General features: G+C 42.2%; 1 protein-coding gene across 3 annotated transcripts in view; it reads left to right on the top strand.

Annotated features, from left to right (window-relative positions):
• Nucleotides 1-1878: 1878 nt before the first annotated feature.
• Nucleotides 1879-17329, top strand: part of LOC311272757 (TGF-beta receptor type-2-like) — a 38881-nt gene continuing 23430 nt past the window's right edge. Inside the window, exons 1-2 of one of the 3 annotated variants that reach the window (XM_084379403.1) lie at nt 1879-1893; nt 4283-4338. Coding sequence is in view for 1 of the 3 variants with exons in the window: in XM_084379400.1 (XP_084235526.1) it covers nt 16782-16854 (73 nt within the window). In the remaining 2 variants the exon portion in view is untranslated. Of the gene's footprint in view, nt 1894-4254; nt 4339-16516; nt 16855-17329 lie in introns of those variants that run through there. The other 2 variants (XM_084379402.1, XM_084379400.1) reach the window with 2 other exon arrangements.

Here is a 17329-nt window from a genome sequence, read left to right as displayed (position 1 = left end):
TCTTGGCCCCAGAACTGTCTGGTCTGGTTTTCCTTCTTAATAAAAAAATCCAACTGTTCCAAGGCAAACCTGTGAGGCACAGCTCCTAACTTGCTCCCTCTCCTTTTGAGTAGTCTAGTTCAAGTCAGTCTCTTTTTTTTACTGGGAATCAAAAAAGACCATTTTAAAAGTACAGTTTGAAAAGAATATTGAGTTTGAGGTGTAAGTAAAAAATCTGCCAATGGACTAAAAGTCAAGTATATCTCAATGAAATGTGTTTCTAGGTGACTGTGTCTCACATTAGAGCAACATTATGTAACTTAAAAGGCCAGCTTTAAAAGTCTCACTTGTTTCTGCACTATGTAACCTCAGTGAGGGGGTTGGATCACAGTTTTACAGACATGTTACATACAAAAAATGACTTTTAATGGTTAAGTAGCTTTCATATCAAATACTTAAAGAGTTTTACTTTTATCAAGGAATATTTAAGCATGAAAGTTTCACTTTTACTCAAGTATGACTTTTGGGTACTTTTGACAACACTACCAAAAACAGAAAGAAACAACTCTTTGCTAACTCAAGCACCAAAGAAAGCCAACTTTAAAGACAAGAAACTACCACTTTAAGCTGACTTTAAGAATCTAGCACAGTTATTAAAATGTAAAAACAGTTTGTTTGACCTGAAATGACTTTTTTGTTGCTGTAAGATCTACTGGAAGTCTGGGTCATAACTTTCTCAACTTTCGCACTTTGTCATTTTCACTTTCTAACAGTTTAGATAATGTTGTCGAACTGGTGACCTTTTGATGGTTTGTATCATTGTCCCTGGCCCGTTGCAAAGAAAAGTCATTTCCCGAAAGCGTTGCAACAAAACTGAAGTGACGAAGTCCAAAACCTTGGAAATGAGACCCAGATTTTTTCTTTTTCCCGACATTGACATCACACTTCTTCCATTTTATCTGTGATTCAGTAGGACTTGTGAAAAACATATTTTTTTCTTCCATGTGTCCTTGCATTACAAACTAGTCCAGTACAGTGCATGGCTTCACTTTCCATAGGGACAACTTTAAAGGACAAACTCCTGCCTCCACTTTAATAAGAACTGGAGCTTTGCCAAGGGCTTGGCTCCATTCATTTAAAGCAGGAAGAAGCTGCATGTTCTTGAGGTCCTGACGTGTTTGCAGAGGCCAGATAAATAATGAATGAGCTGCATGGGTGTGAAGGTTAAACCTCATCTCACTCTGTCACTGACCACACAATCATCATAGGAATGAGCTTAAAAACAACTGATGGCCTCTCGAAATCAGCTCATCATGAGCAAAAACATGCTGTGTGGTCAGTTTATTCCATGTGTTTGGACATCTGCCTGTCCGTGTTGCTGCGGTTGCACTATATTGCACATATTTCATTATGTAAGCGGGTCCAGGCCCATTTTCTGACATGTGGTACATCCCCTTGTTAAGTTAGTAAATGGCTAATAATGAGAGATGAAGGGCGGCCATCAGAGAAGAAGAACGCTGGCCAACACTAACAGAGCAGAAGTGCCTCACCTTCCCTCCTCCAGTATTTCACTGCTCTGCTGGCATTTTAATACTCACTCTTTATTGCTTTTCCTCCTGTTGGTCCGTCTTTCTGGCCAACTTGTGTGTGCGCGCGTGTGTGTGTGCATGTGCGTCTTTTTAACTCCAGATATCATAGCAGAGGTCCAGCAGAACCGTTGCCATAGCTCCAGCTGGACAACAAGTGTACACAGTCGTGAAGATTGAGACGTGCAGGCCGGAGCTGGAGCTGGCAGCGAGCAGGCGACGGGCTCGGCTGCGGCTAATCATGCTGCATTAGAGAGCCAGGGCATTCCTTGCTGCTTTTCCACGAATGTACAGAAGGATTTCCGGAGGAATTAAAAGACAGAAAAGAGTGAGTGATGGGAAGACTGTGTAAATAATATCCCTGATGGTTGAGCTGTTCCAGTCGGAACATCTGGAGTTAGATGAAAGATGAGTGCTGGATGAGTTTCAGCGTCTATAAAAGTTAAAATATATCGTCTTTCTGGATTTGTGTGCCACTGCTGGAGGAAAAAGACACGGAAAAAACAAGGAGAGATTATAAACATCTGTAACATAATCTAATCTCTGACGGTGATGGTTTATGTATTCCTGAAAAGAACATGTGGAAAAAAGACAGTCGTGTATGAACACATGTCATTCACATTACTGATGGGATTTTTCCTTCATATGTGAAAAAGCCAATCACTTGTGAAAATGTCCCACTCAAATGTAGCATTGTTATATTTTCACATGATCAAACTTTAGTTCATGTGTATAAAAAAAGCCAATTGCGGCGGGAAAATGAGAAGATCGATACCACTCTCATGTCTGCTCGTTAAATATAAAGCTACACTCAACAGTTAGCTTAGCTTCGCATAAAGACTTGAAACAGCGTCTAAAGCTCGCTAATTAAAACTCTATAGCTTGTTCGTTTAATCTTAACAACAAACTGTGGTTTCAACACAGTTATGAGCCAGATTATTATTCCTACAGTATATGCTGTATATGCTATATGCTGTAGTTTCCTATTTAATGATCAGACATGAGAGCTTTAAACAGTTTCTTCTCAAAGGCATTCAAAGTGCTGCACTCGATTTAAGAAATGACAAGTAAATGAGCAAAGATCAAAGAAAATAGTTCCTCGGAGAAAAGGTTCAAATCCCGTCAAGCCTCTTACCTCCACCTGCCTGGCTGATCTTTTTTTCATCAAGTGGACGTGAATGTCAAATTCTGTTTTCCCAAAGTTACAACCATTGTGAGATTGTCAGTTTCCTTATTTTTTTCAACAAGAATTTCTTCTTCTTCTTCTGCACTATTGCACCTCTGATCTTGAGCGGAGGGCGTTTAAGATGACGTCCGACCAAAATGCACCACTACAAATGTTATTTTCTGTCTAAATGTCATCTGAAAGAAGATTCCCTGTTTGAAGTGAATCCCAGCGAGTGGTTTAAAAGGTGAGGCCATGGTAATGTTAAAGCGAGTTTATCATTTATTGATATTTATCTGGAGACCTTGTATGTGGAAGTGTTGGACTCACCCCAGCCATGTCTGTTTATATGTAGCTGTCTGGCTCTAAATCAGGAGATTATGATTTACAGTCATGCAAACTATTCTTTCGAAATATTTTACATACTTTGTCGCTAAACTTTCCTTTTCCAGCACACCACAAATTGTCTCAGACACAATAGGCCCATTGAAAAGTCCGGTCATTGAAACTGAGCTGTAATTTTGTGGCTGATTTCAGGTGACCACACTCTTTCCTCTGTACGGCAACGGCCTACAGTAGCAGCAGCGGTTTTCCTGTGAGCACAATGCAGCAATCCTGCAACACACAGCCACCACTATCATTGTTCTTGTAGTCTGGCCAGTGGTCAGATAAAGCAGACGTGTTCACACACACACACTCTCCCTTTCTCTCTCTCGCCCTTATCAGATTAGAAACGTTTGACCTTTTCACCTCATGTGCCTGTAAATGTGCTGAGGTTACCACCATCCCGCAGCGAGGGGGAAAATTCCCCCTCACCTGGCAGCTGCACTTAAAACAAAGAGCTTAGGCAGCAACTTGAGGTATAAGTTGAGCCATAACGGCAATGCATTTTAATGAGGCTGCGCCGCGGAGGCTGTCCTGGAAATAGACGCAGTGTGGTCCATTTCCGCTGCAGATTTTTAGGACAGGGCCGCCGTGCATGAAAATGGGCTGCTGTGGAGAAAATGGGCTGTGATGTAGAGCACATTATGCCAGAATATATAGTCCTGAATGCATCGCCGTGGACGGCTCTGCCTACTCCCACTCAGGATTTAATCTTAGCACACTGAAAGCACATTTACGGCAACCCTCCTTTGCTAATCTATTATGGCTGAGAGCTGGTCTGCTCTGAGGTCTGACAGAGACATGTAAATGTTGCAACTGCAATGTAATACATGGACAGTTTGAATTCCTCCAATCGAGCCGTGGATTTCTTAATCTTGCGTCTAAAAAGAAAAAAAAAAAAAGAGGTCATGAATACTCTTTCTTGATATCTCAGCACCCATCTGAAAGATTTAAAACACCCCAAGTTCTTATCTTTAAAGGCGATGTGACAGAAAACGGCTTGAGAGAGAGAAGAGACCAGCTCTGTTATCCGCACCAACAAAGGCCAACACATCTCTGACAGTGTTGGTACTGTGCGTTCAGCAGCTGATTATGCTGTAAGACGCGGTTTTTTACAATGTGGTAAACACTCTTGTCTTTTTCTCTCCTCTGTGTTCCTCGTTCACAGATGTGACCAGATGCAAAAGTAAACAGAGAAAGATGGCGTTTTGAAGCTAGAATCTGGTAAGTTTCGTTGATTTCTACTTTGGCTTTGAGCTGGCGTCCGGCCTCTCGAGAAACTGTTGCTCAACGTTGTTCTTGGACGAGTGAGATTTTGATTGGAACAACATAATCACTTGGCCAAATTGCCGGGGAGGAGAAACATATTTCAGTTTGGAAATTCAAATGAATCAGTAAATAAAAACCCTAGCTCTAAAGTCTGATTTCCTGAGACATCTAAATCTTCTCCATGTCAGGGGAGGTGGTGGGAGCGCTCTGTAAGGAAATTCCTCGCAGCGAGAAAGCTGGCAGTCGCTCTGTTTGGATAAGCACACTGGGATCTGGCAAAGAGTAAGAGGTGTTCGGGCTCCAGCAGCCAGAATGAACTTCATTAGATCTGATGAGTACATGTGAAATCGACGCCTTAGTCTAAACGTTACAATCATTTTATCTGGGTGCATTCAACAGACATCAGTATTCAGGCTCGACATCTGTATATCTGCGCGGCTTGTGTTCGCTGGAGAATATTTTATGATATCCCATCAGCAGCCTGTTCTGAGCCTCATTAGCTGCACTGTATGCTGCAGCAATACAGTGGATGTTGTGAAGAAAGCCCGCGATGGCTTCAGTAGAAGAGGGCTGTAATTTTCTTGTCATTTGCATGCTGTGTTGACGCACAGGCTACGAGGCAACATACAGAGATTCAAACTCACTCTGTGTTGTGCACACTTTGCTCAATGGGAGGAAATTGCGAGCAGGTTTTCCATGATCAAAGTCATCCACAAGAGCTGAGCAGAGCCTCGCTTTCCATGGAGGGGCTGAAAATAAAAGCATGTTCACAGTCACGGTAAATGTACAAACCGGCGAGGGAGAAATGAGTGTTTTTGGCCGAGGAAGAGCTCGTGGAACGAGGCGTTAAATTAAATCCATTTGTGTTGACGTCACCGTTATGCATTTCGACTGCATCTGAAAAATGTTTGACATACTTCTCGCCAGGCCAAGAGCATGACTTAGTTAATGTCGGTGATGTTAAACACATGTGGACAAGGGTCTGAATGTATTGTGTGTTAATATTGGGACATGAAGGGTTTCAGTGACACTTTATCGTTACGCCCACTATATTCATACAGCACGTGTTTAATGCTTGACAAACAACAAATGCTTTATAACACACAATAATGTTCTTGTAAGCAGATTAAGTGTATATTAATGTATTTGTCAATAACCAATGCTCTGATATAAAACAGTCGTAATGAATATATTTACTTTTTTAATAAATGCTGCTTCACCCTCTTTGACAAACTATCAGCAGATGAAAGCCACAAGATGGCGCTGAAAGTTCTGAAAAACATCTAATCCATGAAAATGTTTTGTTTAACTGCGAAAGTCAGTAATGAACCTTAAAGATTAAAGGATAACTCCACCAATTTTACACAGTAACGTCTTGGAGAGTACTACTGCATATGTGAAAAAAGTAGTGTAGAGCCTTTTGTGGCTCCAGAGGAAGCTGCAAGTAATCTGATTGAATGCCGCCAAAGATGTCACTTAGTGGCTAAGTTGCATTGTGGGTAACGTAGGCGCTAGTTTTTGAATAAAAAACTGTTGGAAAACCAGTTTTCAAAATCAGTACAGCAGAACCAGACATATCGCCTTTTTATTCCACACATTCCTCTTTCTTTCTTTCCAAAACCTGCCGCCTACATCACCCACAATGCAACTTAGCCACTGAATGACATCAATGGAAGCAATTTAGGCTTCATGCTACTTTTTCACATATGCAGTAAACCTGTAAACACAATTTAACGTGTAAAATAGGTGGAGTTACCCTTTAACATGTCCTCTATGAGTTTTTAAAACACATTTAAAAACTATTTTAAACCTGATTTTGGTTTATTTTGCATACGTTGTGTTAAACATATTGCATATGTATATTGCATCCTGTAATCAACGTCTCCACCTACTACGCAAGCTCAACTCCTTTAGAGTGAGCAAGCATATTATGGAAACAGTTTATAAGAACCTGATAGAGGGCATCTTAACTTTTAACATGGCAATGTGGTACGGTAATCTAAACATAAAAGGAAGAAGCAAGCTTCAGAGAATAGTAAACCTAGCCTCAAAATTATAGGGAAGAGACAGAAACAATTAAGTTGTATGTACTGTATGAGGAAGTGCTTAGGAAAAAAGCTGTCAAAATAGCAAACGATCCCTCTCACCCACTCAATAGGGAGTTTGAACTTCTTCCCTCTGGTAGACGATACAAAGTACCAAGGGCAAATCGTAATATTTTTAAAAATTCCTTCATCCCTAATGCCATTTGAACACCATGTCCCGTTGATGCGTTTCTAATGTAACTGCCACTGTTGTCCTGCTTTTTGCCCTGAAGATGTTTGTGTGTAAGTGTTGTTGTTGTTGTCGTCCTGCTTGTTGTTTTCTTATGAGACCAAAGACAAATTTCCACATTGTGGACAATAAATGAAACTAACTAACTAACATATATGTTGTGATATATTACAATAAAACGGCAAAATATTTAAGGCTAGCTGTTTCCACTTGTTTCCAGTCTTTGTGCTAAGCTAAGCTAACTGCCTGCTCCCTGTACCTTAGGTTAAAAATCCAGCGTGTAGGATTTAGGGACAGATATAGAATATACTATTCATAACTATGTTTTCATTAGCGTATAATCATCTGAAACTATGACTTGTTGTGTTTTCATTACCTTAGATTGAGCCCTTTATATCTACAGAGGGAGCGGGGTCTTCTTCTAAGCAGGCAGCCATGTTGCACCACCATGTTTTTTTACAGTAGCCCTAAACAAACCAAACACCAGAGAGAAAAGGGCTGTGCAGTTGGTTGCAATCTGCAGCCTCACCAGTAGATGTCACTAAATCCTCCACATTGGGCCTTTGGAGTAAAGTGTTACTATATTATAAAAAAAAACAAATCTCCTTTTCTTTATTTTCCCGTTACAACCAATCTCCCTTTCCCATCCTCTCTCCCACACATACATAAACACAGAGTATATGGTTCCTCTATTGTCTGGCATGGTTTACCGCGTGGCCGTGGTTCAGCTCCTTGTCCTTATCAGTGTCGGGTCATGGTGGTATTTCCTGCCTGGAACAAGAGCAGAAGGTGGCACAGGATGAGTGCTGCTTCCTGTGCTGGCACACCCAACATGTACCCACTGGCCTCAACCCACTCTGCACTGCAGTCAGAGGAAGCGTTGAGCTGGGGGCTCGTCGAGTTGCCCCCAATCTACAGCTCATGCTTTCAGCTTATAGCTCACACAGCTGCATGATGCTGACTGGTGGATCGCTCAGAGCAGATCATTTGTAATTCATGTGATCTTTACTGGGTTAATGGGTTATTTTACTGGACAATACGCAGTGGAGTGACCAAAAAGTTCGGGGAGGAGCCTGGAGGTGGACTCAAGCCCACAGCAGTGCTGGGAACTGGTTCTCAGTGAGGCTGCAGGCTGCATCAGTCATTACTGGATTGGTTTTTGGAGGATTTCTGCTGATATTTATCAAGCAAACATACTTAAATCCCTTGGAAGTTACGTTAACGCTGGTAGGGTTAAAAAAAAAAAAAGAGTTACTCAAACAGCATCTGAAACGTTAGATCACAGGATGTTAAAACTTTCCTTCAATCTATAATTATTCAGACGCAGCTGTCATCATTGGATTAAGATTGAGAGAATGAGAAAAATAGTTAAAATATCAGTGTTGAGTGCCTTCAGATGCATTCATTATCTGTGTGATAAACTCCCTAAATAACAGGACATACGTCACATCAAGCTAATTCTTTACTCCAACTTTGCCTTTGATATCTTCTAACTGTTGTTTTAATACTCTCTAATTAAGTCCCTGCTCTTTTAAGAGAATCCCCTTGGCTCCATAGGGGCCCCTGTGGGTACAGGGGGCTCTTTGTGCGACATTAATATATTGTCTGCTACCATTTTTTTTTTTTTTTTTTTTTACTGTGGAATGTTGTTTAATCCCCATCTCCGCGCAGCCTTTCCCATGGGAAGTACAAAGCAGGATCTCTGGTCTCATCAGGGGGAATCTGCAGATGTTTGTAAATACGCATGCGGCTGCTGAGACCAGGGAGGACTTACCCTTCAAACGCTCTGATGTTGAATGTTTATCAGAAGTGGGTTTCTTGGGAAACCATGATCACTGGGCTCGCTCGCTCAGCGTATTTGGAGTGCGGCCTCTTGCATGTCGTTGCGAGTCGAGTTTTCTTTGCATTGCGCCCGTCTCCTCCGTCACCAGGCTGCACCCCCCACAATGAGCCAACTGTAAACGAGTGGATGCTGTTTGCGTATTACAACCTTCAGTGAGCCGCATTTTCACTTCTAAAGCTTGATATTGGCAGCCCCTCGCATTTACCAATTAGAGGGCGGCAGTAGGTAAAGAAGCGTGATATTATTAGAGAGAGATTTAAAAAATTCAACAGTTTTTAATGCGCACGTACAAACATGTTACTCTCTAAACATGTAAACCGTTCTTGGCAGGTGACCTGGGAAAAGGTGAAGGCCCTTTTCCCCAGCAGATATTCTGACTTGTCACAGCAGGAACACGCAGGTGTCGCCAGCAACATTAACAATGTGTTTGTTCTGTTCAAGTGTCCCAGTAAATCATGACGGCGTTACGGTGAGCTAACGTGCACAACAGCAGGGCCCTGAAGCTGAGGAAGCTAAAAGAACAATGTAAACTGTATGTAGTGAGGTAGATCTATAACGTTACATAATAAAGAAAATACCCAAATAAAGGACAGGTACCTCAGATTTGTACTCAAGTAAAGTAGTTAAGTAAATGTACTTGTAATTATAGTCCACTATGCAGCAAGATATGATATAATAAACATTTATGAATCCCCACAAGGGAAATTCAAACTGTAAACCGCAACACTGACACATTATCAAATCAAACAGTTGCTTCTTTACTCGCTCAGCAGTTAGAGTTGTGTTTGTGTCCACCTGATGAACCTCAAGTCCAACATTCAGTCTATTCATGGCTTCGCTTTGGTCTCCACGAAACCCTGAATGAAGTACATATACGACAGAGCTTCCACAACAACCAGAAATCGCACAAATTCAACAGCCTTGTAAAGTTAAAGGGTGAGTTCGCCCCAAAAATGAAAATTCAGTGATCATCTAATCACCACCGTGCTGACGGAGAACATTGCGAAACATTTCCCGGAGCTTCACATTGTTGCACCATTCTTTTAAACAACTGAAGTAGATGGGACAGCCAAAAAAAAGGGGGGGTGTAAACGTCTTTTGAAATTATTTAGGATCTCATGGTGTGGAGCTACAGAGGTCAGCATTCAACAGAATGTAGCCCAATATCCACTGTTCTTACGTAAATATCTGGCTGTTTATATAAATATCTGGCTCTGACAGCTCCACTATGTCCTCCAGCTAGTTCCTAACTTCCTGCTGTTTGGTGCTGCAAAGGCAACATCCACTCTTTTTATCTGAGGTAGAGGGGGGGCTGCGGCCACAAACAATGCTGACGAGAGCCAAGAGAGTAAACCTAAATAGTTAAGTAGCAGCTGTTAAACCTAAACAATGAAAGACTGGTCATGCTCTGTGGGTTTGTCAAGACAAGTTTCACAATATGTAGTGATTGTACTCATTGTTCATATTATAGAAGGACTGATACTGTGAGTGCAGCTTTGGGTATGAAACATAAATGTATTTATTATGCAGAAGGACCCCAATGACAGCAATATATACAGATATATATATTATTTTACCAATAAAACATGTACAGTAAGCAGGACTTCAATGTTACAGTTGGAATGAACTAAAACGCCTTATAATTACGGCTGTCAGCTAAAAGTATGAAAGCATAAAAGTAGATTCCCCCCCGAATATAGTTAGCTACAACAATAAGCATATAAATCAAAACTATTCTGCTCAGATGCATCATGATGAAGTGACTGCTGATTGCACAATGCAATGGCAATCAACATGCAGGCTATAATGACAGCATCGGTGTCTACACACCACGCTCTTACTGTGCAATTTTGTGTGAAATCTCTGTGGAAATTGAAGGCCGACCGGCATCCCGGGAGCGTTTCTATCTGCTTACACGTCTCTATTATCGACCAAATGAAAGAGCGAGCTCGTGTTTTGCCCTGTGTTGTTTCGTGGTTCCTACACTGAGGAAAAAATTAAGCAATCCAGTTGTCTTTGCAACAATAAGACTGCATGGAAACACCAGGGGGGCAGATGATTTCTGTTTCCACTTTAAGTACTTTCCACCACTAGTCATCACTTCATGACTGTCTGACTGTGAGCAGGTCTGAATGCAGTCTCGCAATTCACATGGCTTTCATTAATACACATGTTTCCTTTTTAGTATGCATGAAATTCTTTTGATATTCTCTCAAAAAAACACAGCACACTTTGATTGGGTTTGTGTGTAACTGTATCCTCGGCCACATTAGGGACTCATATTGAAACATTTTATTGGCGGCAGGGCAACTAACTCTTCCCCCCTCTTTGCTTAAATAGTCCGCTCCCTGTAATCTGGGTTTGGTGAATGGCATGACCATCATATCTTCAGCGCGATCCCCCTCGGAGCAATTAGATACTTTGGATGAATCTGTGGTTTGAAGCCACTGAAAATGGTTGTTGTGTGGCATTATGCTCTAAGGAAAGAGATGGTTAACATTAGCAGGAGAGGAAGGAAGATGTGGGTTTTTGTTTTATTCTTTCTTCCTGTTCCATCTGTTTTTGCCCGGTAGTTTTAGTTTTCTGTTAGTTTCCGCTCGTCTTTTTGATGCTTTGTGATCTTTTAAAATTAGCATGAGGGGGTCACTTGTAAGTTCATGATGTAATTCAATTAATAGCACTGCCTTGAAATTGTTTCCCAGGTGATAAGATTGTATAATCGGGCCCACAGAATGATTGAATATTTGTTTTTATGCAAGAGTTTGGCATTTTGTGAGACAGCGTACATAAACACAAGTGTTTCTCATCTGACCTCACTTCTGTCCCTCACATCTCCGCACATGAACCACACCAAGAAACAGGATGTTCCCCGTCACACAGAGATGGGAGTCACATGCTGCAGTGTTTGCTCACATGTTAGCTTCTCTTTTCTAAAACAGACTCTGGCACCGTTTTAGACACCTATCGATGTTCTGCCAGAGAACAATGGCCCTAAAAGCGTGCTGATACCAAAGGTTGTAACCTTTGGCGCTTTAAAGATAAACTCTCCCTTCCTTCACAGCGTCTGAGCAATGCTGCAGGACAAAGCCCGTTCACAGCGGTAGCAGAGGACAGAGAGAGGCTGTTGTTGTCAGAATGGGCCATTTTGACTTCCTTAGGTTTACCAATGGCACCAAGAAAACTGTGCCAATTCATTGTGTGGGAGTGTGGGAGGTTATTGTGTGTGACGCTGTATCTGCACCACTAAGCACCCACATACAAGCCATGTTGAGTCAGATTTCCTCAGTGCTTTGCTTTTTGGCAGAATTTGAGGTAACGTGCGTGCAATGAACTCGAAAACGAGAGGTTGTGTTTGATGGTATCATCCTTTCCCTACGTGGCCTGGACTCCTGCACGTGTCGGTGGGTTTGAAATTATACAGATGTCTTTGTATGCACGCTTCATGAAGTCTTACAAGGTGCGGCTGTGGGATGAATACTCATGGTAACTTTCAGCACACGGCGTTAACTTTTATACGGGCATTCACGGTTCCCAGAGGATGAATCCTAATGACTTTGGTGATCCCCTGACCCACCATGACATTGACGCTCTTAATTAGCGTCTCGCACCATCATCTTCAAATTACACCTTGCACCACCTGAATCTCTTTCATTTACAAACGTAGCATGTTAGCAAATGTTATGCATGTTGGTATGCTTAATGTTAGCATGTTAGCATGCGGGCAAGAGGATGAGAAAGTAAGCCAGGGGGCAAATGCCATTGACGAGGAAAGTCTTGCACCGAGTTGAGTAAAATTTGGAAGAATATTTCTTCTTCTTGGGACCCATTTTATCACTGTTGGAGCTCATTGTGCTGCAAAAGTGCCCTCTTGGACGTCCCTATGGTAGATAAAACACGATAAAGCACCCTCTAGAGTGCAAAACATGAAGTGACCTCACTTTACCATAAATATGTCATGACTTTCTGACAGTTAAAAGCTACACCATACTGTATCTTACTGTAATACTGTGAGGGATGAGGTGAACTCTGGGGTGGAAGTGGTTTCTGAACGATTGAAGAGGCACATCCTGAGGCACTTCCACCTGACAGACTGACATCCAAAACACGTACTGTGATTGAGAAAAAAAAATGCTTCCACAATCTGAAAAAGTGAAACATTTCGTATTCCAGTTGCGTAGGCGGACCTCTTAATCATGTGCGATGTAACTGAACGAGGCGGTGACTTTGAATTACCTGATTGTTTTGTGCCACTATTCTCACAAGCAATTTGCGAGTTGTACTACATCTCTCTCCGCTGTGCACACACACACACCTGAGCTGTGTGTAAAGATGTTTTTCCTTTGGCATGAGATGCATTTGTACATCTTTAAATCCGCTAGATCCAGATTTTTTGTGGATCCGCATCAAATTGTGCTCACTCATAGATAACAGCCACCTAAATATATCATGCAATAATGCATTATTCCCTGAGAAATAAACAAAAATCTCAAAAAAACACCTGGGCTGATATCCATCCTTCATCCAAGTTTGTTAGAAATCCATTCAGTAGTTTTTGTGTAATCCTGCTGACAAACCAACCAACCAACAAATGGACATGGGTGAAAACATCACAGCAACCTCGTTGGCAGAGGTAAAAATACAGTCTGCGATACTATAAATAACATGAAGGAGCCTGTGATAAAATTAGTTTTTTTACCGTGAAAATATTATGCTGAGTTTTTACGGTCTCCTGTAAAAAAGGCGGAAGAGGCATCCCTTGTGTAATGTGCTGCCAGGTATCATTTTAGGTATCAAGAATACGATGTGTAATGCATGAACTGAACAAAACTGAAGAATTGCTGAAGCACCATGCACCTTCAAACTAAAATAATCTTTCTAATCGAGCACCTCGACACAAAAGACTCTCAGAAAGCTGAAATCAAGCCTGGTCAACACATCGTCTGGAGTAAGTTCATTCAGAGCTGAACTGTCAAGTATCACTCTTACAGTAACAGCCAAAAATTCACTGTTTCTAACAGCAATTCAGCATCTTTCTAACTTTTGATACTTCCTGCACCTCAGCTTAGTTTCTGACTGATGATTCAATATCCCTGAGCGCCCTCTCGTTTTGTGGCGCACCTCCAGTTGGCACTCGGTGCGGGGGAGAGATCTTATAAGAAATGTGCATATGATAGGCCCGTATGCATATAATCCAGTGTGTGGGAGAAACACTTCACTTGTGTTACCACTTCTTTTCCTGAAGAGCTGCAGAGAAAGGTGCCTTGACTGACACCTCGGAACGCCTCTGTAATGTGCTGCATCGCGCCGCTTGTTTGCCGTCGTCTGTGTTATCTCAAGGCATCCAGAGATTTGTCATCAGGTTGCACTGTTTACCTTTCCACTCGACCAGAGCCGTTTACAGGAACGGCAGCAAGCACCTGCTACTGAGCATAATACCACTCAGGATGTTTGCCTGCCGCTTGTTTATCTGTGTTTGTGCAATGAAGTGAAAAAACTGTTCAAAGGAACACTGAGGAACTTGTGCAGGAGGAAAGCTAAAAGTAACAGTGAAAGAAGCTCATGAAGCAACGCTAAAATAGATCATGTTTAAATAAGTCTTTCTGGGCTCATAGGAGTGTGTGTTTCCTGTTGAAATGAAGCAGATAAAGTCATAAAAGAGTTTGTTTGGGTGTTGTGGTCAGTGAGCAGGATGTTGTGACCCTCTGGGAGCCCACATGTGCTGAGGTCAGTAGGGGACCGGCCTTTTTGGGCTCACAGCGCTGTCGGATCTCCACCTTGTGGCTTGGACCCCATCTCGCAGTGCTGAACGGCTGCCTGGCGCAAAGGCTTGAACAAACACACGCCCAACCGCCTACGCCCCCACCCAGAGCCAAAAGTAAAACCAGGTCAGTGAAATGTCCGAAACCAGATCGCTCCCAAACATGTAGACTGGTGGTTTTAAAGTCTGAAACTGAGCTTCCTCTGAGACAGAATTGAGACAAGTGAGGCCTGTTTTTAGCCCGTACTTTTGTTTACATTTTGTCTAATTAGCCCCATTAAAAGTATGCTGAATTAGATATTATCATTTCCTGTTTAAAGGGCCAGTTGCCCACAAAATCAAAAGTACTTATTTTTCAGCGACGTTGTCACTTCCGGGTAAAAAACGGGCGGTTGATTTGTATTGCGGAGATATGTGACATCGGCTAACTTGTTTAATTGTGTTGTCATTCTCAGGCGTAACTGTAACATTTACAGATGTTTATTTAAACATGTTGGTCCGACCGCTTATTACGTACTGTGTAGTGTTGCCAGTGTCTTTGAAATCTACACAACAGTGCATCTCAGGCTAACTGCTAGCCTGGGGTAAACACAAGCTGTCATTTCTTTAGTGAAAGTTTTGTTATTAATAAGATATGACAGAATCAAAGATGCATTTTAGATTCATTACATGCGTACACATTGAAATAGCATCTTTAAAAAAAGACAAGTAAGCTTATGTGTGATGCAGTGGTAGAGTTTTACAAATATAAAACCTTAATGAATCAAAAATTCATAACAGAAAGAGTCATAATTGATGTTGTTTGCGGTTCCAGGTGTCTGGTCGATGGTGCAATACCACAAGTGGCCACTGGGCAAAACTGGAAACAAGGCTGAGCAGCACCATCATATCCGGGTCTATAATACAGTCATGGCACTTACTCATGGATGAGAAGCTAGCTAACTAGGCTAGCTGTTAAAACTCAGCCAAGGAGGACTTCATTAATGTTTTCATTCCCTGCTAAGCCTCTTTTCCATGAGTTAGCCTCCGACCGTGCAGCGATGTGGTCGGTGGGTGTAGTTTGGTAGAAAGAAAATACTTCCTTCGTTAAACTGCTCACAACAAGGTTTGTAGATTATCTTAGGACCTGTGTCCACATAGTGTTTTTTTCAATTGTCAATCACTACATGTAAGGAAAAAAAAATATGTATTTTTGGTATTGGGGTGACCCATCCCTTTAAAGCAACATTATGTAGAAATTGGCATTTTGTGCGATTTGGCGCCCCCTACAGTCTCTGAGTGCAACACCGCTGTTGTAAATACAAATCCCAGGTCTGTAACAGTTTGTCAGACGTGATGTAGTTGCGTTAACTACAAACAAAACTCGTCACATCATAACAATGTTGTGTTGAAAACTTGTACGTTGAAGTAAACCTGTGTAACGCTGTGATCCTGCCCTCCCACTGAGGCTACACGGTGCAGAAACAAGCGACAGAGACACCGTTCACCCTGTTACAAGACACTGTACCATCAACATGAGTTTGAATCTGTTATTTTAAAGGTACAAAAGTTACATAATGTACTTTAATACTGCACACAGCTTAAAAACATGATGATATTAAGGCAGGTTCTGAGGTTGTAAGGAGCAGCTCTGCACTGCACTCACAGGCTCAGCGAAGGCAACACAAGAGCTGCTAATAAAGCTCAGTGAAGCGATGGTGTAAGAAGGAGTAGACGTCCTGTGTGGGGAGGTTTTCAGCTCCGGGGTCACAGGGTCAGGACTGAAACCTGACATCACGCCTGGAGTATGCGGAGCGAAAAAAAAACACATGTCGGCGAAGCCCCCGCAATAGTCTGGTAATTTATGGCCGTTAGAGTGGACTTAACCTCGGTGCGTCTTCAATAAAAACCCAACACTGGGAGATATGGAGTAAATGTCATCCCCTTGATTAACTGAGAGCTCAGAAAAACATGAGGCGGACAGAAAATGTAATTTAGTGACTCGGTTTGGACACTAAAATGAGTTTCAGAATCAAAACAGGAGCGGCGTTGACAGCTCTGAATAAGATCTTTAAAGAAGGTGCGACTGCTTTGAAGTGAAATCAGACTGTTTGCATGTAGTACAAAAAAATAATAAGGTGAAGCTTCTGGTTTGAGCTATTTTGGAGACATGTCATTTCAAGTCCTGCTCTGCTGGGTCTCAGCCTCTTTAATGACATGCTTCAAGACCAAGCCACATGAGCACGCCTGAGGAGTAGAAGAAGAAGAAGAAGAAGAAAGAGAAAAAAAAAAGCTGTCCAACCCCTCTGAAGATTTCCTGTTTCATGAAAAGTGCATATAGGGCAAGTCCTGCCTGCTGTGTTTACTCTGCGTCTTCTACCCGGAGCTGTGAAGGCGTTTTTTGGAGAGAGAGAGAGAGACAGAGAGGGGGGGAGCAACAGGCGGACAGAGCGAAGTCCGCGCCGGTGTGTGTGGATACATTAACCCGTTGTCTCGTCGTCGGTAAATTAATGAGAAAGAGAGGAGTTTACAGGCCGTTTCTCAATGGAGCTACTTCGGTTTTCCGCTTTCTGGTGTGGAACGATACTCTTTGGTAGTATCGTGCTCGAGGAGGCGGGTGAGTCTTCAACTTCTAAACTTTATTTAAAAAAAAGTTTGCTACATGACATGAGAGGAGGGTTTGTTAAAAAAAAAAAAAAAAAAGCTGTACCGAGCGCTTTAAAAAATCACATAAACTCCTTCAGGAGCACAGACTGTACTTATATGACGTCGCTTTTAATTAAAACACCAGGAAATGCCCAAGTGCGCACGTTATTCAGCCTCACTCATCTCACGAGCCCTCTTCTCGCCAGCACCATTACTCATCCTGCCTTTTCCCCTCGAAACGTCAATTAATCGCTGTTTACGCTCTCGCAGGAGGGCATCACCTGTTGTAACCCCCCTCTTTAAATGGCTTATCTCCCATCTTTGATGTGAACCTTGAGGAAGACAGGGGTTTTACCTTCATCAAGTCCCAGCGGCACCAAGTGGCTTTGACTGCTCCTAATCCTCTCCCCCCTCCCCTCCCCTCCCCTCCCTCCTCTCTGCAATTA

The sequence above is a fragment of the Pagrus pagrus genome (genome assembly GCF_965226575.1).
Source record: "Pagrus pagrus genome assembly, chromosome: 17".
NCBI lineage: Eukaryota > Metazoa > Chordata > Actinopteri > Spariformes > Sparidae > Pagrus > Pagrus pagrus.
This window is presented reverse-complemented; position numbering and strand designations above follow the sequence as displayed.